General features: G+C 34.9%; 3 protein-coding genes across 4 annotated transcripts; all 3 read left to right on the top strand.

Moving 5' to 3' along the window:
• Nucleotides 1-1,986: 1,986 nt before the first annotated feature.
• LOC125193722 (putative sucrose-phosphate synthase 1) lies at nucleotides 1,987-9,676 on the top strand. The gene is made up of 13 exons (XM_048091587.2): nucleotides 1,987-2,309; nucleotides 2,404-2,493; nucleotides 3,301-3,542; nucleotides 3,838-3,901; nucleotides 4,072-4,767; nucleotides 6,093-6,206; nucleotides 6,343-6,474; nucleotides 6,581-6,757; nucleotides 7,363-7,416; nucleotides 7,494-7,556; nucleotides 7,658-8,584; nucleotides 8,710-8,837; nucleotides 9,117-9,676. Exons 1-13 carry the CDS (start codon nucleotides 2,127-2,129, stop codon nucleotides 9,373-9,375), a joined length of 3,129 nt encoding a protein of 1,042 aa, XP_047947544.1. The 5' UTR covers nucleotides 1,987-2,126; the 3' UTR covers nucleotides 9,376-9,676.
• Nucleotides 9,677-13,934: 4,258 nt separating this feature from the next.
• On the top strand, nucleotides 13,935-16,251 carry LOC125192644 (heptahelical transmembrane protein 1-like). 2 transcript variants are annotated; one of them, XM_048090268.2, is made up of 4 exons: nucleotides 13,935-14,330; nucleotides 14,441-14,533; nucleotides 15,190-15,238; nucleotides 15,330-16,251. In XM_048090268.2, the coding sequence occupies exons 1-4, from the start codon at nucleotides 14,038-14,040 to the stop codon at nucleotides 15,996-15,998; spliced, it is 1,104 nt and encodes a 367-aa protein (XP_047946225.2). In that variant the 5' UTR covers nucleotides 13,935-14,037; the 3' UTR covers nucleotides 15,999-16,251. The 2 variants fall into 2 exon arrangements, with proteins under 2 accessions (XP_047946225.2, XP_088925905.1); XM_089069779.1 differs by having other exon boundaries at nucleotides 15,327-16,251.
• A 226-nt stretch (nucleotides 16,252-16,477) lies between these two features.
• Nucleotides 16,478-19,705, top strand: LOC125192110 (uncharacterized). The gene is made up of 3 exons (XM_089057471.1): nucleotides 16,478-17,157; nucleotides 18,485-18,669; nucleotides 19,059-19,705. The coding sequence occupies exons 1-3, from the start codon at nucleotides 16,689-16,691 to the stop codon at nucleotides 19,527-19,529; spliced, it is 1,125 nt and encodes a 374-aa protein (XP_088913597.1). The 5' UTR covers nucleotides 16,478-16,688; the 3' UTR covers nucleotides 19,530-19,705.
• The last annotated feature ends 3,211 nt before the right edge of the window (nucleotides 19,706-22,916 follow it).

Raw genomic sequence — 22,916 nt, 5'->3', positions numbered from 1 at the left:
TGATTTCAAAAGGATAATTCCCAACTTCTAAGTGCTATAATTATTTTATTCAATGATTTATAAGTGTTTAACAGATATGTGACACTTACCAAATCAAAATTAGACGTGACATCGACGAAAACAAAGCAAATGCCATGGTCTGGTGTAGTGATAATATGCCCAATTATAATTAACACAAATTGATAACGACATACAAAAACTATTTTCTTCTATTGTTTATGCATTTGGCAGGTCAAATGCCACCTGTCTCTTGGAATATTCTCGAATATTAATTAGCATAATATTTTTGAAGCCGCAATCATGATTATATTAGGAATTCAGGATCATGGTTGGAATATTATTATTTTATTCCTCAATTCAAAATAGGATCAATAAGTTGCTTTAGTCCAATCAAAACTTAATTGTTTATTTTGATTGAGAGCAATAATTTAAATATTCTACTAGTACTATAATTTAAAAAGAGCTTTTTGTTGGAGAATGCTTAGAAAGTAGAAACATGTGAATTGTAACAATACACCACGTGTCACATTGTGGGAATTGATCCTTTTGAGATTTTCTCCTATTAATAGTAAAACTATAACCGTATCGATACCTATTCCACTTAATTAAAAAATAATTATTGATTTATTAAAGCACTATAATAATGTAGGTTGGAGCTTAGTCACAGATAAATTATGTTATAGTAGGATCTGAATTGTAACTGGGTCCCATGTGAGCACTGATTTATAATTAATTAAATATCAGTATTGTTAAAAGTAAATTAATTAAAATTTACTAGTGACCCTCCAAATTAAATAATTTTTGTCACGCACCTATGTTAGTAACTAACAGTTGAGTTAATAATTGACGTCCGAAAATTAGACTTGTCGTATATTTCACGAGAAAAGCATATTGAAAAAGAGAGTACCAATTTTGGCTAGGCAAGCAACCTTGCATTGTGCTGCATTTATCATCTATACACTAATGCCTATACTCTATAGTCTATATATATATTGATAAATACTAGTATATCAATTATCATAATATAAATATTTGTCAATGTCTCAACATAATCATAATTGGAAATGAATGCTCTAACATTTTAGAAAAATCATGTTTATATCCCAACAAAAAATTTTAGTGTCTGAATAACGATGTGACATATCAGAATATCGAGTTCGAATCTCATGAGGAGAGGACATTTTATTTACTTTCATACGTTAGTAGTGTATTTAATTTCATTTACTTCAATTTGATTTTCTATTTTAAACCCCTCAATTCAGTGTTATTCTTAAAATAAATATAATTTTATCATAAATAAACTATTTTTTTATATTTATATTTTCATTCTTTATTCAAAACTCTTTGACGTTTCTTAAAAAGGTTTCCAAATGTCAGTATAATATTTTGTAAATCTCCAAAAGAATTCGTTCTAAACGTGCCGTTCAACTAAAAGATCTTAAAAGGAGTAGGGTTATCGACACATGTACAAAAAAGTCAGCATCATCATTTTGTCGATATCAGACAAAAAGAGATTTCAATACCAGTAACATTTATCACAATTGTCGTCTACGTAAAATTCAGAAGCGGAAAGTTGATTGATCTCGCTAAAGTCTTGCTTGCCTGTCGTTTCGTATAGTGAGTAAGACTCGAACGAGACAAAATAATTTTACGTAAGTGAATGTTAAAGTGTATAATATCAAAAAGGTCATGAAAACATGCAATTTTTTTTTTTTTTTTTTTGATATTTTTATGAAAAATATCAAAAAGGTTAAAAAATTATTTTATTGGAATACGAAAGTTTGGGACACCTGGAGAGTTAGATAAAAATTAACCTATATTTATTCGTATTATTATCGCCGTAGAAATTCCTAGACTGTGACGAAATACTGTTGACTTAGAGTGAAGAAAGGGAAACGGAAATTGACACGTATAATAAAGTGGAAATGGAAAAGAATAAATAAAGAAAAATAAAAACAATATTGCTATATATTCTGTAGCATATTTAGCACCTCAGCTTCGCCTCTGCCTTCGCCTTCCCTTTCATAGTTTCTGCTAATATTCCCAGAATCTTTCCTCCAAAATCTACCTCTCGTTCTCACTGCGTCACTCAGCACGCGCAAATCCACCGAGATCGGTGGTGAGAAATGGCGGGAAATGATTGGATTAACAGTTACCTGGAAGCGATTCTCGACGTCGGCCCGGGGCTCGACGAGAAGAAGTCGTCTCTGCTGCTCAGGGAGAGGGGGAGGTTCAGCCCTACCCGCTACTTCGTGGAGGAGGTCATCACTGGATTCGATGAGACCGATCTCCACCGCTCCTGGATCCGAGTATGTCTCGCTGCGGATGCATCTATCTGTATTCTTCTTATTGTTACTGTTTGTGTTTCCGAGTGCGTGATGTTTCTGTGTGTGATTGGTGTAGGCGCAAGCGACGAGGAGTCCGCAGGAGAGGAACACGAGGCTGGAGAACATGTGCTGGCGGATTTGGAATTTAGCTCGCCAGAAAAAGCAGGTAGTTTAGTGCTCTAATCGGAGGGAAAAGGATCGATTCAAGTGATGTTGATGTATAGGAGATTTGAAGATTTGATTTGTGTTATGATTTATGAGGATGTGGTTTGATGAAATGCGATGGCTGATCTGAGATTGTTTTTGGTGTTTGATTGATTAATCAGTGTGAAATGATTGGTGTAAATCTTACTGATAAGTTGTTTGTGGTGCTTTTGAATGCAAATCTGCATGCATTTTAGCATTTTATGCATTTTAGCATAGTCGATATGTTGTCCGGTTCAATAAAATAGTTGTTGGTGGAATCTGGAATGTGACGTTATTGTAGCATGCTTGTATGTCTATTATCTGAACCTATATGCAATACCTCCATTTTGCTTACATTGATTCTCTGCGGTCAGCTGACTGCATTTTATGCTTCAAGCTGTTTTCCTGCACTAGTCTAGTGCGAAAGCCTTTTTGCAGAAATTACTGTGAATCGAATGTCATTATTTGGCTGCTCATACGATATGATTAGGGTTCCATCGTAAAACTTTCTCCCAGTCCTTTTTTTCCCATGTGTAGTCGACCGTGTCCCTGAATTTAATGGTCATTCTTCATCAAATGTTGCCTTGATGTTTGACTTGTTACTTTCTGACTTCGGAACGGTGTTTTATCTGTTTACATTTTGTATTATAGCGCACACATTTCATGCTAAATACCTAGAGCTTTTGCCTCCTACTCATGTTCCATTAGTGGCTGAAAGGTTAATTGAACTTCCTTCTAATACTTTAGCTGAAATGCATAATTTCCTGATGATGAATAACCTTGCTAGCTTGAGAGCGAGGAAGCCCAAAGAGTGGCGAAACGCCGTCTTGAGCGTGAAAAGGGTCGCAGAGAAGCAGTTGCAGATATGTCTGAAGATCTATCGGAGGGGGAAAAAGGAGATGTAGTTGCTGATCTCTCATCTCATGGTGAAAGCACAAGAGGTCGGTTACCTAGAATTAGCTCTGTTGATGCTTTGGAGGCCTGGACTAATCAACAGAAGGGGAAAAAGTTGTACATCATATTAATTAGGTACTCCATGTTAATGTGATTTCACATGACATTTGGCACAAAATTAAATCACTCCTTTTCTTTTGTTTTTGCATTTGAACTCTTTAAATGAATGCGGAACCATTTTTGTAGAGTTATTTTTCTATTGATTTCTTTAATCTTCTGCATATTAAGTCTACCAAGCTTTTGAGCTGAGACAGCTGGATTTGGACATGCATGGTTTAACTGATGCATGTCCAAACTTTATAACCCAATCATTTTTGTACCTTAACTTAATTGCATGCTTTGAGCTTTCTTGACTCTAGTACTTTTGCAGCCTCCATGGCTTGATACGAGGGGAAAATATGGAGCTTGGCCGTGACTCTGATACCGGTGGTCAGGTAGTGTTTGGTTCCAAATATTTTCATATTATCAGAATCTAACTCTTAGTAATAAGCTTGTTTGATAGTACTTTATTTGTTGCCTCATAGAGTGGTAATTAAAACTATCATATGGTAATTTCTGTGACTTCCTTTTGATATTGTCAGTTTTGGTTGCATGTGTCCTTCAGGTGAAGTATGTTGTTGAACTGGCTAGGGCATTGGGTTCTATGCCTGGTGTTTATCGTGTTGATTTGCTTACGAGACAAGTTTCATCACCAGAAGTTGACTGGAGCTACGGTGAACCCACAGAGATGCTACCTCCACTAAACTCAGACGCGATGGATGAGATTGGAGAAAGTAGTGGTGCTTACATAGTTCGCATTCCTTTTGGTCCAAAGGACAAATATGTTGCAAAAGAACTTCTATGGCCTCATATTCCTGAATTTGTTGATGGTGCTCTTAGCCATATCATGCAAATGTCAAAGGTTCTTGGTGAGCAAATTGGTAATGGACAGCCAGTCTGGCCTGTTGCTATTCATGGGCACTATGCAGATGCAGGTGACTCTGCAGCCCTATTATCTGGTGCATTGAATGTTCCCATGCTTTTCACTGGTCATTCACTAGGTCGTGATAAGCTAGAGCAACTTTTAAGACAAAGCAGATTGTCAAGGGATGAGATCAACTCTACCTACAAAATAATGCGTAGGATAGAGGCAGAAGAATTATGTATTGATGCCTCGGAAATCGTCATAACTAGCACAAGACAGGAGATAGAGCAGCAGTGGAATTTATACGACGGTTTTGATCCAATTCTAGAGCGCAAACTACGTGCTAGAATTAAACGCAATGTGAGCTGTTATGGAAGGTTCATGCCTCGCACAGCTGTAAGTACTTCATTTCTGTTTTAAACAAGAACCTATGCAAAAAATTCAAATGCTCCTAAATCAGTCATAATTATGCTTATGCGAAATGTATTCTTATTCTTTCTATATTGAGCAATATACTAAGTTAAGATGGCTATTATTTAGGTCAGGTTTTCTTTGAAAGTTTTCGCAGAACTGCTTACTTCATTCTTAGAGGTGCCAAAGATCTCCTATTTGGCTAATGAAAAGAGTCCTAGTTCCAGCTTCATTTGTGTACAATGAAAAACAGAACTCTTCTGTGTTGATGATATTCTCACCTAGTAAGTGGGAATGTTTTTCGATACTACATCTTTTAGGAAATATTTGAATATAATTCCAGTAGAACCTTTTAGGAAATAACATAGATTTTAGATTCAGTTAAATGCCTTAAATATGAGCATTTTACCAAAATAACCTTCAATTAGCTTTCTCTAACTGGACCCGCAGGTCCAACTTGGAATTATTAATCGAGATAATAAAAATCGAGTCGTTGTCCACATCATTAAAAACCTCCATTCCTACTAGGAAGTTATGGTTCTGTTCCTCTATTTCCACATCACAGTCCTGCCTCAGCTTTACCTGTTCCTCCTCTTCCTTCACTCCCTCCACCACCTTCTTTACCATCTGTGGTGGCTCCTTCCCCTCCTCCACCACCTTCTACATAACCTTCTTGGTGGATCCTGCACTGTAATGTGTAGCTCTGCATTGTAGTAGCCGGCGTTCAAGTACACTTTAATGTGTAGCTCTGATCATGTTTTGGTCATGCATACTTGCTGGGGAAATCGAAATTCTCACTTGCAACACATTAGCCTCTCCATTTTGCCACAGCTAGACCTGTTTGTTGAATATATTCCATGTTGACCAATGACTTTCATTAGTTTTGAATTTAATTTGTTCTCGAAAGGTCTAGTCATCAACTCATTGTTAATTGACTAGAAAAGGGATCTGGGGTAATTTTTTATTAAAATACTCGAAAGTTAGGTATTATGCAATTTCTAAACACATGGTTATTTCTGTGAAAACGTTTGAACATGAGGATAACTGTTGTAATTGTCCCAATCTTTTTATTCATGTTAGAACATCCAAGACCAGTAAGAGCTGTTTTATCTTTTAAGTTTGAACTGTGGTAAATTTCTTCGAAAGAAGTAAGAACCACCACCTGAGACTTAGACAAATCAGGATGTCTATCTTTTTGTCATTACAATATAGCTGCTGTACTTTTCTCGTTTTATTTTGCATTTTCTCAAACAAGATTATGTTGCTGCATTTCTAGCTGTTTCATTGAGACCATGGGTTCTTTTTTTAAGGTTATTCCACCTGGGATGGAATTTCATCACATCGAACCACATGATGGAGATATGGACACTGAAACTGAAGCAAACGAAGATGGAAAAGCTCCAGATCCGCCTATTTGGACTGAGGTTGCACCAATCCTTTGTATACTCGGTTATCAATATAACAAGATTTAATTTACAGATTTTGACTTTTGTGAAATATGTCCAAGATTTTTGAGTACCCATAGTCTTTGTCCAGTATCTTATACTGATGTATAAACAGATAATGCGCTTTTTTTCAAATCCGAGGAAGCCTATGATTCTAGCACTTGCAAGGCCAGATCCAAAGAAAAACCTCACGACCTTAGTCAAAGCATTTGGGGAATGTCGGCCACTAAGGGAGCTTGCTAATCTTGTAAGTTGCGAATTGAAAACATAAATGTTTGGTAAGAACTTCATTTTTATTTTATGGTCAGAACTGGTGCTGGAGTTCTAAGCCTTTTCCTTCTTATATTTTGCAGACTTTAATAATGGGCAACCGGGATAATATTGATGAAATGTCGGGAACAAATTCTTCAGTTCTTCTGTCAATCCTTAAGCTGGTTGATAAGTATGATCTTTATGGCCAAGTGGCATATCCTAAGCACCATAAGCAGACTGATGTTCCTGATATATACCGTCTAGCAGCAAAGACCAAGGTACTCTCATGTTTATCTTGCAGCTCATGGGTGCCTTTGAAAGTGGTTCTTCCCAATTGCTTTTATGCTCTTTACTTAATCAAAAACTACTCTCTGCAGTGCTATTGAAATTGGACATGCCAATAATTGTTAAACTGCCCATTTGCAGTTCCAGTTAAGGAAAAATTTGAACTTCTTTGTGGTGATGGCTAGATGAATGGGTGTCTTGCTCCTGTTGTTCATTTTGTGCTATAATTAGGTTAGTTTATGCATGATGCAAGAGATATTGTATAGTAAGTTCACCCATAAATCAACATCTGCTAGTTTTTACTACATTTTGTCTCCTAGCAGGCTAATTTGTCTTGGTGAGTGGTTAGTGGTTGGTGGTTACTGCTCTTGACAGGAGTAGGAGTTGTGCTGCTATGGCTCATTGACTTATAAGCATACATGTGAAAAGTCAGGAGATTGATTAGTTTACATGAAGCATTCAAATTTTACTGACAAAATGCTTGAGCCCATAGTTATATGAACCTGACAATGACTCATCCTACTTGGCCACAGTTTCCATGAACCTTCTCTAATCTTGTTATTAACTTACTGCATATTAACTTATTGTTTCTTGACAGGGTGTCTTCATTAACCCAGCTTTCATTGAGCCTTTTGGGCTTACTCTGATTGAGGTTTGCCTTTGATTTACAAAATCTTCAATTTGAAATATTTTTTCATGCAACCTACATAAGTTCTCTGCCATTACCAGGCTGCTGCATATGGCTTACCGATGGTTGCAACCCAAAATGGTGGTCCTGTTGATATACAGAGGGTAGGTCTCTTTCTTTTTCTTGTTGATTTCATGTTTCCATTTGGATTTTTTTTTACCTCCTGAAGATTGATTCCCACATTGGTTGGTCATGTTAATGACAGGTTTTAGACAATGGTCTCCTTGTTGATCCCCATGATCAACAGTCAATTGCTAATGCTCTTTTGAAGCTGGTTGCAGACAAGCATCTTTGGGCAAAATGTAGAGCTAACGGATTGAAAAATATTCACCTTTTTTCATGGCCAGAACATTGCAAGACATATCTCTCCAAAATAGCAACTTGTAAACCAAGACAACCCTGTTGGTTGAGAAATGATGACGACGACGATAACTCGGAATCAGATTCGCCAAGTGACTCCTTGAGGGACATACACGATTTATCATTAAACCTAAAGTTCTCCTTTGAAGGAGATAAGAATGAGAGCCGGGACAATGTCGATGGCTCTGTAGACTCTGAAGATCGAAAAATTAAGCTAGAGAATGCTGTGCTCTCATGGTCTAAGGGAATGGCAAAGAATGCCCAAAAACCTGGGTCGACTGAAAGGGTAGACTCCAATGCTGGAAAGTTCCCAGCATTGAGGAGAAGGAAGCACATATATGTCATTGCTGTGGATTATAATACAAGTGCTGATCTTTCTGAAACTGTTAGAAATATTTTCGAGGCTGTTAAGAAGGAGAGGACAGAAGGCTCTGTTGGATTTATCTTAGCAACATCATTTAACATTATTGAAATACGTTCGTTTCTGATTTCAGAAGGATTAAACACCACCGACTTTGATGCATTTATCTGCAATAGTGGTGGTGATCTTTATTACTCATCTGCTAATTCAGATGATAACTCATTCGTGGTGGACTTGTATTATCATTCACATATTGAATACCGCTGGGGAAGTGAAGGATTAAGGAAGACCCTAGTGCGGTGGGCATCTTCTTTAACAGATAAGAAGGGGCAAAAGGAAGAACTTGTTGTTGAAGATGAAGAGACTTCTGCAGATTACTGCTATTCTTTTAAAATTCAGAAGCCTGGAGTGGTAAACACATATCTCTATTCTATATAAGACCTGTTTACCACTTCTCATAATTTACTGGAGTGGTAGTATTTAAGTATACTACGGTTATCCTAATTATAAACGTGACATAAATTTATTTGTTGCAGGTTCCCGCTGCAAAGGAACTAAGAAAGTTGATGCGAATTCAGGCACTACGTTGCCATGTTATATATTGTCAAAATGGAAGTAGGATCAATGTGATTCCCGTTTTGGCTTCTCGTTCCCAAGCACTCAGGTAGTCGTTCCTTTCCACTTCTCAGTTATTATCACATTCCTCAATTTAGTGTATCATAATTATAATTGTTTGCTCCTTGTCATTACACGTATTTTATTACAGTTTCATACACCTTATTATGTTTAAAATACAGCTTCTGTTTTAAATCAACACACATTAATCTAATAGGTTATGAGAAGATATCTAGAAAATTAGACTTGTTTCTGCTCCAGTTTCTGCTGGATTTGCAGCATTGTATCATAATTTTGCGAAACCTAACACGAAAAACAACCTCTTCAGGTATCTGTATCTTCGCTGGGGCATGGACTTGTCAAAGGTGGTGGTTTTTGTCGGGGAGAGTGGAGACACTGACTACGAACAATTGCTTGGCGGTGTTCACAAATCTGTAGTTCTGAGCGGAGTTTGTAGCAGCCAAGTCGATGCTAGCAGAAGCTACCCACTCACGGACGTCATAGCTTACGACAGCCCTAATATCACCACAACCAGTGTCTCCGATCTCCGAGCATCACTGGAGGAGCTGAAAGTCCTCAGTGGCTAAGGTTTCCAGTTACCACCACACCCTGTTGCACCACATCCATCTAAAATAAATTAAGCATACGTGTTTTCGTTCATGCTACTTTACGATAAATGGCAGATGCACACAACTGCCAGTCTGCGAGGGAGCTTATAACTTGGTTCCTTACGTGAAATAATACATTTTCTTTGGTTGGGTCAAATTGAAGCATAAAAAAAGATACCCGTTTGCTACTTTGTTGTACAAGTCTTAGTACTAGCAAATGTGATATTTGTACAGATCTTGCGATTTTCTTATTAAATCACAAATTTCTGATGTTGCTTCTTTTATTCTTCTTATTTTTTGTAGTTACAGTTAATTAAGTACTTGTATAATTTGTATTTGCATTGTCCTGCCCATAGTTTACAAATGCATACTAACTTTTATATGCTCTTTTGTTTTGTTTTATTTTAGTTGAAGGACATTGTGGTGCAATTAACAATTCCACATTGTTAAATACATCTCATTAGCGTCGGTATCTAAATACTCCATCTGTCTATCATTTGGTGTCTCATTTCTTGGTGGCACGAGTTTTAAGAATTGTTAAGAAAATTGAGTGGAAAAAAAGTTAGTAAAATATGAATCTTACTTGTATATACCTGTAGTTTTAAATGAAATGTGATTAGAATGAGTTAGTGAAATGTGGGATTCTATTATTATTTATGATAAAAGTGAACCGGGAATCCTGTTCTCCGACGGACTAAAATGAAAAAACGAGACTCTTATTCGACGACAAAAAAATTAGTTTTTTTTTTTTAAAAAAACAAGGTACAGTTGAAAGGCTTGGGGGTTAATAGTCAATAACAATTTAGTTCTTTTAACCAAACTAAATAATTAACATAGTTCACAATAGGCACTATAAATGTAAGATTTAATTAATTTAATCTAATCAATATAAGATTGATTCGAGCATGTAATCTTACTTTAATGCATTGCCATTTCTTAAATATATCTATTCAACATTATCACTAAAAATATAAATAACATAATTCTCGATTCGGCCAAACGTTAGAATATGATTGTCTTAACCGAGGACCTCTCAAATGGCATGAAATTAAATCTCAATTATAGCCTCTACCACATCAACTACTGTAATCAATTAAAATATGCAAAATGTTATACTATATGTAGATTGAATTATTGTACCAACTCAAATTCATTATTTTTTTCATTATAACTGTTCGTAGCATGGTAGGAGAGCTTTTCCCTAATTATTTTTACCACTATCTTAAAAAACTATTCATTTTCGATTTATTCTTACATAATTTCGTGGCTTTTAACACAATTTTCTTACTAAAATATTAAATTTTCGATTAAAAAAATTCCAAAATTAAACTTAAGAGGTTATCTAGTCAATCACGACATGCCTTTATGAGATTGTATTATATTGTTATTTTTAGTTAAATAAAAAGGATAAATTGAAGTGAATAATGAATGTAGGTATGGATATTAATGAGCAATAAAGCAATTAATGGTATGTGAATAGCTGTTTGAATACAACGTAACTCACATCCTCCCAACAGCTAATGCATTCCTGCCCTATTCATTCATGGCTCATAATAGCTCTCCAATTACAGCCTCCCACCAAAAATTTAAATAAATTAAAATTAAAATTGAATGATGCTCTAGCAATTGCTAGGGAAATTGGATATTATAAATTTTATGTTCATAATCTATAGTAGCTTTGGCCTTTGGCTCCATACAAAACATCGGATTTTACTAATTCTAGAATAAAAAAGATATTTTTTACTAATACCAAAATTTTCTAGGAATAATGTTAACTTCATGTTTCAAAATATATTCAAGTAATGTGGTTCTTTAGTCTGGTGTGGTTTTTCTTTATCTTGAAATATTGATCAAGTGTTTTATTTTCTTTGAAAAGGTATGAAGTATATATAATATGAAAATTATTGGAGAACATCTTTTTTCATATGAATGCACATGCACAACAATTAAAAACCTTTAGCCCTCTTTAATAGTATAAATTACTTTACAAATATTGATGTTATCATGTTTTATCCTCTATATACATATATAGTATTGTATTGAATTGAGTATCTTTATAAATTAATAATAATTATTTATGCTCTAATATTAAAATGCATTCTTTTTGTCTACGTATAAGATGAGTAGAAGATATATGTACGGGGCTGCGTTAGTGTGCTAACTAATTTACAGTAATAACTAATAACTTTCAATTCTGTGTATTAAAATTATCAACACAAAGACATAATTACATCAATACAACATGTAAATTTAAATATCAACACAAAGACATAAGTTTATCAACACAAGAAGATTGATAAATTTATGTCTTTATGTTGATATTTTTAACATACAATATTGATATTAGTTATTAGTTATTATAAAATAGTTAGTATTTGATCACACACCTATACGTAATATTTGATCACAAACCTATACGTACACAAGTAACTTTACTGATTTATTTCTAAATAATTAAATTTCTAAAGCTGTCATATGTAATTATGTTGTAACCATCATGATTTGCAAATTGTGAACTTCAAATTAGATGTTGACTGACTTTATTTATTGTGGTTTCGTGACGGTTTGATAATGATTTCAAGAAACAAATCAAATTGCCAAATCCTAGAATTATTTTGTTTCGAGTTTTAATTAATAACTGCACCACAAAGTACAAAGTCAGTACTTAGCTACAAATCTACAATCATAACAACTAAACCAACTCCTCAAATTAAATTAATATAATTAAATCGCGAAAATAGAGTTTCAACTAAGTTTCCTAACTAAATAGATCAACAATTCTCAACTACCACTTAATTTTGCTCAGACAGAAAACAATCAACAGAATTCATTAACTTTTTGTTACTTAAAAAATTAAGACTTATAATGATTAATAAAATGCATATATTTCCCAACCAAAATTGGTCTTAATATTACTTTCAAGACTCTTTAATTAGCAATAGAGCCAAATCCAATTTCTTCCTTCAAAATAATTGAATACTACTTAATTTAGCAATTCCCTTTATCATACGTTGCTTGATAATTGATATAATCGATCCCAAAAGCATAATATAAATAGCATATATTGTAACGAATGATAAAAGAAACAATATATTTTTCTATGTATAGTGGGAACTTGATATAGTCTCCAAATCAACAAGAAACAAATAAACCTTAGATCCAATAATTCTCCTAATCATAAATGATCAACCACCATGAGAATCCCAATAGCTTCACTTATGTACATAAAAAGAAATATAGAAGCAATTGATCTTATCAATCTATTTGTATATAACTATATATTTTGGGTATGGAAAAAAGCAAACAAAATCATGACTTTTACATGTAATAAGATGATACCAACACATTATAGTATATTGAATCTTATCGATGACCTAATCACATGAAATGAGAACCTACATCTTTCAAGCAAACCATATCTATAGTTATTAGGGCTGATAATTTGGATATCAGGTATCAGATAAATCCGATCCGATCCTAAATTTTTGGGTAATGGATATCCGATATCCAAAAAAATGGGCATCGGGTATTGGTTCGGGTATTGAGATGTGAGAATTATCGGGTATTACCCAATTATTCAAAATTATAATTCATTTTAAGTCACTATCTGTTAACTATATAAATTTATATGGGTTCTTGAACTTCAAATATGGTCACACCATGGTAATCTTATTCCAGTTATATCCACTCATAAACAAATTATTCCAGGAAGAGCTGAGGGTAGTAGGTCGATTTCTTAGATGACAAAAAAGATTGGTTAATCATGTATCTTTCATACTGGAAAAATGCACTCTTTTATGGAAATTATTTTCTTTGTTCAGACCTGGCTACTTGACTTGCTATTTTATTTCCTAACTATTTTGAGGATCTGTCTATTCATTTGTATTTTGGATGGATTATGGATGTTATGTCTTGTGATTAAGAAATTTTGGCTTAAAATGTGTGTGATTTGGAATTGTAATAGGCTGGGAATTTGTATTTGATTGTCTTTAATTGTCCCTTTATTCTATTCCGAAATGAACCGACTGTATCAACTATTCAAAATATAAATCAAGCACATCAATGAGCTATATTTCGATACAACAATAAATCATACTTCAACACAACACACGCTCAATAAATGCTCCCATCTCTCCAACTAAATATGCATCGACACCATGTGTCACAATCACGTGCGTCTATAATTCACACCCAAAGACCGATATCCAGTCTCGGTTATAATACCAGAATGATCTAACATGAACACAACTTTCTCTCTATATATGTGCAACTTTTCTTGTCTTACACGAATCCATACTCATTCCTATATATCAATCTCATGTATGTAATATTGATTGCTATTGCTAGACAACTATGAAGAATTTCTATAGAATTTCTAAACAAATACTACAAAAACCCCTTCACTCAAAAAATTCCAATCTACTTCACCACTAAGTCAAAAATTCCATCAAAATTTCACACTTCAAATAAATAAATAAACAAAGAAAATAAAAAAAGAATTCATACTTTAAATGATGCTTGTTGGCACAGTTGCTGATCAGCCTCTTGTGCAGTTATTACTCCAACCTAACCACCCCAACCCCCAATCTCTCTCAAGAGCTATGAATATGGTTTTCACACTGTGGCTGAATCCAAGAATTCATGCCACCAAATAACACCATGACCACCCGAAGCAATCAACAAGCCTGCGTTTTGAAGAGAAAATCCAAAGCCACTATGGATCAAGACAGAATCATCACATGTTGTTTGGACAGCAAAAAAGATGAGAACAAGAACAAAGGGAAAACATCATACCCTCTCTTGTCTTTTCATGAATTGCCAGATTATATGAAGGATAATCAGTATATATTGAGGTATTACAGGTCTGAGTGGCCTCTTAAATTGGCCTTTTTCAGCTTGTTTCGATGGCATAATGAGACACTTAATGTCTGGACGTGAGTACACTTTTTCTTTTTTTGTTGTCTTAATTAGTACTACTACTACTTTTTTTATTGTTTTATGTAAGAATTAATGTTGATTTGATTTATATGTTTTGGTGTTGCAGGCACTTGATTGGGCTGTTGTTGTTTGTGGGATTGACTGTTGCTAATGCTATGCATGTTTATGAGGTTGCAGATTTCATCACAATGTTTGCTATGTAAGTCCCATTGTGACGCCCTTCCGTTGGATCTGTAATGATTATTTTCGTATGATTTTGCTTGCTATACTCGCCCTTGTAGCGTTATAAACTGTATTGTTACTCTTGCTTCTGTCGGTGATAGGATGAAAAGGAATTTTGTGTTACGAAACCGAGATAATTACCTTTTAGAAAACCGAGATATAAGATTTTGGGAAAAAAGATAAAACGAAATAAAGTTGATCATTACTCTAAAGTGAGGTATGAATAACCAACCATCGCACTGTAAAAAGGATATGTTCGATCACAAGGTAAGGGGTCAAGGGGCTTAAGCCCTTAACATCCTCTATCAATGATCTGAATCGCTCAGAAGATATAGTATTTTCGAATAATATTCAGAAAACATAGCCCATTGTTTTTTTTTTCACGTCCGTCCCTGGTTTGATCTATAGCCATTTAAGTTAGGGCCTTCTGAAACGGTCTATTAAATTCATCGAGTTGTAACTATTTGCACTTGAAAGCTTGATTCCATCCCAAATTTCTCAATCAATTAGTCAGATTCTTGATTAAATGTTGATGTACATTGATAACTCAACTTATGTAAGATCCAATTTCAAGAATGTTTATGTTTCTTAATTTATGCCTTCACCAAGTTTAGTAATCCCATTTCATGACAGGCAATTCCCATCAAGTGCAGAAGCCAACATCTCCAACAAATTCTCAGCTGTAAGCCTTCACCTTCATCATCACCATTTGTTGCTCTTGTTTATTTTTCTTACAAAGAAGCAGACTAACAAAGTTGTATTTGCAATAGCAGGGGACAAAAAATGTAATAGACTTGAACCAAAAAATGGACATAACAAAATCAACCACACCAAGCTGGCCTTTCTATGTCTTCCTCTGTGGCTCCATGTTCTGCCTCCTCTGCAGCAGCCTCTGCCACCTCTTCTGCTGCCACTCGCGCCGCCTCAACACGCAGCTCCTCAACCTCGACTACGTGGGCATCACCGTCATGATCATCGCCTCCTACTTCCCCCCCATGTACTACATCTTCCAGTGCACCCCTCACTGGCAAGTCGTCTACCTCACCGGGATAACCATCCTAGGCGCCTGCACCGTCATCACCCTCCTCACCCCGGCCCTCTCGTCTGGCAGATGCCGCTCCTTCCGCGTCCTCCTCTTCGTCTCCATGGCCCTGTTCGGCATCATCCCGGCCGTCCATGCCGCGGTGGTCTACTGGAGTGACCCTCACCGCAACGTCATACTCGCGTACGAGGGCGTGATGGCGCTCTCGTATTTGGTCGGGACCGTGTTTTACTTGAGCCGGGCGCCCGAGCGGTGGTGGCCCGGGTGGTTCGACTTGGCGGGGCAGAGCCACCAGTTATTCCATGTGTTTGTGGTGATGGGGGCTTTGGCACATTATGGTGCTGCAGATATTTTCTTGAGGTATAGGAGTAAAATGGGGTGTGACAAACTTGGTTACTGATGTACTATTGTTAGTGTTATTTATTATTTGCCATATACTACTATGTATGTGGTTATAACTTATAAGGTCTAAAGTGCAACTTTGAGTTGCTTGAGAATCGGGTCGGGTCAGGTCGGGCCAGCGACGATAATTTGATCGTCGTTAGCAATTAGGTAAGGTTGGAACACATTTGATTAGCGACAAATGTATTTGAGTTGCAATTTTAAATAGTGGACTTTTTCTCGTCGTTAAATATTCTAGCGACAACAATCAAGATTAGATTTTTATCTTATACAATGATCAAGATTGAATTTTTATCTTATGGGAACACACTAATTAATACATCTAAAATTTTATGGTGAAAAAGAAGTGTTTTACATGCTCATTTCATTGATTTTTTATATTTAATGATTCATTTTATCTGCAAGATTATATTTTTTTAGAGATAATCATATAATAATGAGTTATTTCAAACGGCACGAATGTTTGTAAAAATACCGATAAAAAAAGCAAAAAGAGATACACTCCCCAAAAATCTTCCCACAATCGTAACAAAACACAAAAAAGAATTCAACTTTGATCAGATTCCTCACTGATACACTCAAATCCGTCGATTCAATCCACACAAACAGCTAAAAATTCAATAGTTATCTCACAATCGCAAAACTCACTGCATTAACCGATCAGAAATTGAAAAAGAATTAAAGAAAAATGTCTTCTTGGATCCCTCAACTCTTCAATCCCTTCTCCGACGGCGATGACAATCCCAATCCGCCTGAGCATCCCCCACCCCAGAAAAGCCCCACCGCGGCCGCTAGGGATGATCTCACGGCCGTGTTCCGCGGCGTCGCCGCCTTCCTTGCGCCTCCCCCTGCGGCGGCGGCGGCGGCTTCGTCGTCTGAGGCGGCTTCCTCATCGGAGACAATTGAGGGGATTAAGAGTGATTTGGCTGAAATTCAGGGCACATTCAGATCAGGGCTGTCGTTGATTTCGTCGAAGATTAGTTCAAATCTGCTGCAGCTCCAGAATCAACTCGGTGATAGAGATGATGGGAGTGATGATGGGGAAGAAGAGGAGGAAGATGGATTGGGGATTAGTGATGAGATTTTGGATTTTGTTTCGAAAATCTCGAGGCGGCGGGAGCTGTGGACTGATTTCCCTCTTTCCTTGCCTGATGATGGTAATGCTAATTTTATTTGGAAAGTTGTAATTTTTTTTATGGTTTTTACTTGTTTTCATAGTTGTAAATTCTATGTTGTTTGTTATTGATGTCACTCCTATCATCTTTGAGGAATGATTTTGGATAATTTTGGGGTGGGATATTTATATGTATATTCTTGTGAATCTTTCTTTATGTGTGTGTTTTGATATGGGGAGGTTAATGGATGCTGAGCTTGCTCGAATACGTCTCTATTCAATTGTTTCGTGAGATATTCGAAGGTTAAGAAGTCCTAAGAAAAGTGTGAGAGATTGCCGGTTTATGTGTATAAGCATATATAGATACATTGTGGAGGAAACTGGCACGTGCATTTTGATATTCGTGTGGTAATTGATTTTCTCGAACTTTAGATTCGTGAACTCACGGATGAATTTAGAGTTATGAAGTCACAGATGATGGTTCGTGTTAAAAAAAAAAACATGTCATTTGATTGAAGAGTAAATATGTTGGCCAGTTTTGTAGTTATTGAAGCTTGGTGTTCAGCTTAAAGAGTTTCAGTTGTTGAGGTCTAGGCGACTGGATTAATACCAAAGTGTTTGGGTGGTAATAGGTTAGCATAGATTGGGATATTAGTGCCATTTGGCTTTGGCTTTAGAAGGTGATGAATTTAGTTATACTCCCTGCGTCCTACTCTAAGTGGAGCATTTCCTTTTCGGCACGAGATTTTATGTAGTGTTGTTTTGTGAGTTAAGTGGAGAGCTGATAAAGTAAAAGTGAGAAAAAGTAAAGAGAGTGATGTTTCTATTTTAAGAAATGTGTCATTTAGGGTGAAACATCCCAAAAAGAAAAATGTGTCATTTAGGGTGAGACATCCCAAAAAGAAAAATGTGCCATTTAGGGAGTGACATTCCAAAAAGAAAAATGTGTCACTTAGGATGGGACGGAGGGAGTAGTAGGTTTGTAGTAGTTAGGAAGGACAAATGAATTCCAATTGAATATTTACCAAATTATTTGGGCTGGAAAATGGTAAGCATATCTGGCTTCTGGGATTTAGAAGGTGATGATGCGGTTATGTAAAGGTATGTAGTTAGGAAGGACACACATATTTGGGTGTCAGCTATGTGGTGTTATGATATCGATGAATATGTGTGTGACTTAAATAATTATTTGAATAGACCAATGGCAAGGTATCTATACTAGTGGTACTCTCACAAATGTCATAAAATGTTTGCGTGTGTATGTTGTGTGTATTGAAAAGTTGGAGCTTTAACCTTATAAGCTCAACCTAGCACTTTAATTTACTAAGGTGGAATATGATCCTTGTGCTAACTAAGATACTCTATTACAGATTTTCATTTGTCGGATTATCAGAGAGAACATGCGGAAAATATTGAACATTTAGTACCCGACTTTGAGACGCTGAGGCAAATAATCTGCACTCAAATGAGCACGGAGAAGTTTTGGCTTATCTACTTTATTCTACTTCTCCCCAGGTTGAATGAAGAAGATCTGAAACTTCTCTCGACTCCACAGGCAAGCCCTAGAGTTGTTAATTAGTACTATTGATTTACTTTCTGTTGAAAGCTATGGAACCTACGTCAGATGATCACAATGTTTAAGCCATTGGAAGAATCATCAAATTGTGTTTCTAGGGTCATTACTCGTTATATTTGTGATGCTAAGAGATTAAAACCATGTTATTTGTTTATATATTTAGCTGTTTCGATGTCTTATAGTAATTGAAAAGAAAATTGAGATGTTTGAGTTGGCTGTTATGCATATAGATTATGGAATGAGTGATTTATTACGTGCTCTCATACGTCGTCTGTCAGCTTCCTTCCGTTTCCTATATTACGCTCGTTGTTCATCATTGACACACTCTCTTCATATTTGTCGGTTACAAAGTGATTGGTTTTCTGCAGGTTGCCGAAGCAAGGGAGACACTTTTGAAGCAGCTTCAAAATAAGAATGATCAAGAAACCTCCGAAGGCCCTGCATCATCTGATACTAAGAATACATCCACCGAGACTGTAAATCCAACTAAACCGGGAGAGACCGTTGAAGAACCTGAACCTGAATCCGACCATCAGCCTAAGGCAGTTGAGACACATCCGCCAACTGATGCTCAAAAGAAATCCTTAAACGAGGAGGATGTTTCGTTTAGTGATCTTGAAGATGACGAAGATGATGATCCATCGCAGAAGCTATCATCTGCACGCAGAGCATCAACGAGCGACAAAACATGGGTTCAACTGGACGAGAGCTCTGGATCTCGGGGTCCTAAGCAGAACGCAGGCCAAGGTGTCTCGAAAGATAAAGAATCAGAAGGTGAAGACTCGAATGACTGGCTCACCGTGGATGATACTGATTTCGACAGCTTGGGAGCAGTGTGAAACGTCTCATATGTGTAAATTTGTTTCTCCCTGCCTATTTTTTTTTTTAACTTTTACATTTGTGTATAAATTAGCTACCTTGATAATCAAAAGGTGGATGGGTGTCATCACAATACATGTCAAGAAATTGCAGATTCTTTCTTTCTTATCATTTTAATGTTGCTTATATTTGTCAACTGTGATTATATGTATTTGTTAAATTTGTATAAAATCATCAATTTTTAGTGTAGTAGATTGATTGTATACGTATTTCAAAAAATTATAAGTTTGATAATTGATTTGGTTTCATTGAATAGAAATGAATGAACAAAAAAAGGAATGGTGATTTTTAAAATTTAATAAAACGTAAAATTATACTAATAAAAATCTGAAAACAACGTTTTCTTAGAAAAAATTGCAGACTATAAGTGGGAGGTAGACCATTTAAATTATTTCAGGTTCTATATAGGGAAATGTACAACAAGGCTAAGGTTCTTGGAAAGTTAAAGTACTATTGTATTGTAGTGCATTATCGAAGTGAGATTTGGTCAAATCAATAATTCCACACCATACTTGTAGTGCATCAATAAACATAAATAATTATCAAAGAAATGATAAATTTCTCTACATTTTATTGCTCCATCCTCCCTAAATATAGTTTACATTTGCCATTTTCGTTCTTTTAACTTATAGACATTGTCCGACAACATATTTTATCTTCATTATTATCAATTTATTTATCATTTCACATCCCTATCATTTTCTCCACTCTCAATATACTACCAATATTACCCATAAGATGATAATTTTTTCATTTATAATAGACCAACAACTTTTATTCAAATTCATCCCACCCTCTATTAGACCTATTGTTTTGGTGACGGGGGAGTATGTTTCTTTACGTTGCACCGGAATTTAAGTTACGGAATCTTCACTATTGAGTTTGTTCGCTATTATTTCTCTCGTTTCACTTTTACTATATATATGAATGGTAAATATATAAAACACGTAAATATTATCTTAATGAAATATAGTACTAACTCGAATTTTACTATCAAAATAAGACTTATATTCTACTAGGACTTACAAATTGAATAGTTACAGAATGATAGATGATTAAATGGGGAATTTTATAGCATAGATTTGACTACATGGAACAAAATAAAAATGAAATTACAAAAATAGAAATACAGAGAGAAGATTACAAAAATGACAGATGATCTACCACTAGTATGAGTTGTTAGCATCCCCCACCCTAAATTAATCAAACACTTCATATCATCATATGTATTATTGTGAACATATATACATATACAATAGTATTAAATTATCATAGGATGTAAGTGGGCCTCAAACACATGCATAGTCACGGACTGAAGTTGCATACATTATTATTTTCCATTTATATAATATACCACTCCATAAAATATTACTGATTTCCATTTATATGTTTTGAGATTTAAGATTTAGGGTTTAGAATGCAGAATTTTGAACATACATAGAAAGAGAGTATTAATTCAAGGAAGCATATAGGCGTTTGCATAAAATTACGCATTTTATATTTTTTATCAATAAAATAACAAAGATATATTTAACAGCGAATAAAATATGCTACAAAAGTTAAAAAATAATACCACTATTACAGTTATCGAGTGCAAATTTAAATTGAATAAAATAATTGTATTCATGTCATATTTATCATGCATGATTGATAATCTTAACAATTATATTAGCATATCTTGGATAGATAATATTATATACACATTCATGAGGGCCCAATATATGTCAAATATATGCATGTTGATCAGTTGATGCATACAACCAAAAAGCTAGCTAGAAGCTATAAATTAAATAGGGTAATAAGTTAATTAATCATAGTAAGGAAACTATGAGTTGATGGCTTATATCAGAATAGCAAAATCCAAGAAAGATTGAATCAATTGCTAGCATCCAAGTCTTACTAGATGTTTGTTATTGTTGTTACTTTAGTTGTTCGAATATATTTGTAAGAATAAAAATGTTTTCTCTTTTTATTGATAAATAAATAGAAATTTTAAGGGTCTCATCACGGTGAACTTAAATATGAGACATTTGATCTCACATCATCCACTCTATCGCTAACCCAACTCACGCACACAAAAATACTTTCCTTTTATTTTTCCTATATCTAGTACTTTCCTATTATTTTTCCTAAATGTAGTTATAATAGATATTAAAATAATAGTATATGCTATAAACAAACTGGTTTTTATACCATATGTTGACTTAATTAGTTAATTTGATTTAAACAAATTGAACTTCACTTTAACATAAAAAAATGATAAAAATGAAACTAAAGGTCAATTATAGAATGAGCGAAGAGATATTAATTAGAACATGATGAAAAATTGAAAATAGAGTCAATGTAATTATTTGTGATGGAATGTATGATGTAACCATCAAGATAATACCTTCTGGCATTTCACATAACAATCATAAATTTCTTTTGTTTTTCCTATCTAATATGGGTACCTTACTATTTTGTAATTTAAATCATGAAAATAACTACTCATGATCAATTATTCAAATAATCAAAGTCAATCAAATAACTATATATATACTTCGAATTTTTGTGTTTATGCGTTTTTGCAATCACGTTCATACCTTACCCATGCATCTCTAATCTATTAATTTGAAGCTTTTCAAAATATTCAATTCTCCACTGATACAATGAATATATTTATTGAACTAGTTTTATTGGTTGATACGAGTTGATTTAGTTTTATTGGTTGATACGAGTTGATTTTTTGTTAGGTAAATTGGTAATAGGCTAATAGCCGCGCGTTTAATTTATTTTACAAGGCTTCACGATTGCGTATAAACTGACTTCGTTGTTTTTTGATTGCTATGATTCAGTATTTACGATTATTAATATAGGATTAAGTTGTGAGATAGGATTAAGTTGTGAGATTATTTTAGTTGCAAGAGTGATTGTAATTTATTATTATATAATTATTCATTTAAAATTAAGTTATGAGATTCAATCTTATAAATCGAACATAATCCTCTAACAAAATGAACTCTAAGACAATGAATTTATCAGAGAAGAGGAAGTGAGAAAAACCATAAAAAAAATATGGTTCTCGAAGATCCATGCATGCTACACAAAAATAGAAACATGCTAATCAATGGCAGATTCAGGTGAGGTTGACGGTTAACAGACTCCACCGTCAACCCATAAGGATAAAAAAAACTCTATAAAACTCGATTTTTGAATTTGTCGTCAACTCCACTTCAAATCTTCGAGGTTGAGGTTCACTTGCATTTTTCGTCTGTCATCGGTTATAATCCCACTCCCACGCACCTTCTTTTGGCGCCGGCGACAACCTGTGTTCAACCCCACAAGTTCCGTTTCCTGATTATGACACA

Source organism: Salvia hispanica, chromosome 4 (genome assembly GCF_029641045.1).
Source record: "Salvia hispanica isolate PSC_SH4W2 chromosome 4, Shi_PSC_v1, whole genome shotgun sequence".
NCBI classification, from domain to species: domain Eukaryota; kingdom Viridiplantae; phylum Streptophyta; class Magnoliopsida; order Lamiales; family Lamiaceae; genus Salvia; species Salvia hispanica.
The sequence above is the reverse complement of the archived record's forward strand: the minus strand, read 5'-3'. Positions and strand labels throughout refer to the sequence as shown.

Coding starts and splice junctions, on each gene's coding strand:
- LOC125193722 (XM_048091587.2), top strand. CDS start 2,127: ATGGCGGGAAATGATTGGATTAACAGTTACCTGGAAGCGATTCTCGAC. Junction 3,902..4,071: donor ACTCTGATACCGGTGGTCAG/GTAGTGTTTGGT, acceptor TGTGTCCTTCAG/GTGAAGTATGTTGTTGAACT. Junction 6,207..6,342: donor ATCCGCCTATTTGGACTGAG/GTTGCACCAATC, acceptor ATGTATAAACAG/ATAATGCGCTTTTTTTCAAA.
- LOC125192644 (XM_089069779.1), top strand. CDS start 14,038: ATGCCACCAAATAACACCATGACCACCCGAAGCAATCAACAAGCCTGC. Junction 14,331..14,440: donor GAGACACTTAATGTCTGGAC/GTGAGTACACTT, acceptor TTGGTGTTGCAG/GCACTTGATTGGGCTGTTGT. Junction 14,534..15,189: donor TTCATCACAATGTTTGCTAT/GTAAGTCCCATT, acceptor ATTTCATGACAG/GCAATTCCCATCAAGTGCAG.
- LOC125192110 (XM_089057471.1), top strand. CDS start 16,689: ATGTCTTCTTGGATCCCTCAACTCTTCAATCCCTTCTCCGACGGCGAT. Junction 17,158..18,484: donor TCTTTCCTTGCCTGATGATG/GTAATGCTAATT, acceptor ACTCTATTACAG/ATTTTCATTTGTCGGATTAT. Junction 18,670..19,058: donor AACTTCTCTCGACTCCACAG/GCAAGCCCTAGA, acceptor GGTTTTCTGCAG/GTTGCCGAAGCAAGGGAGAC.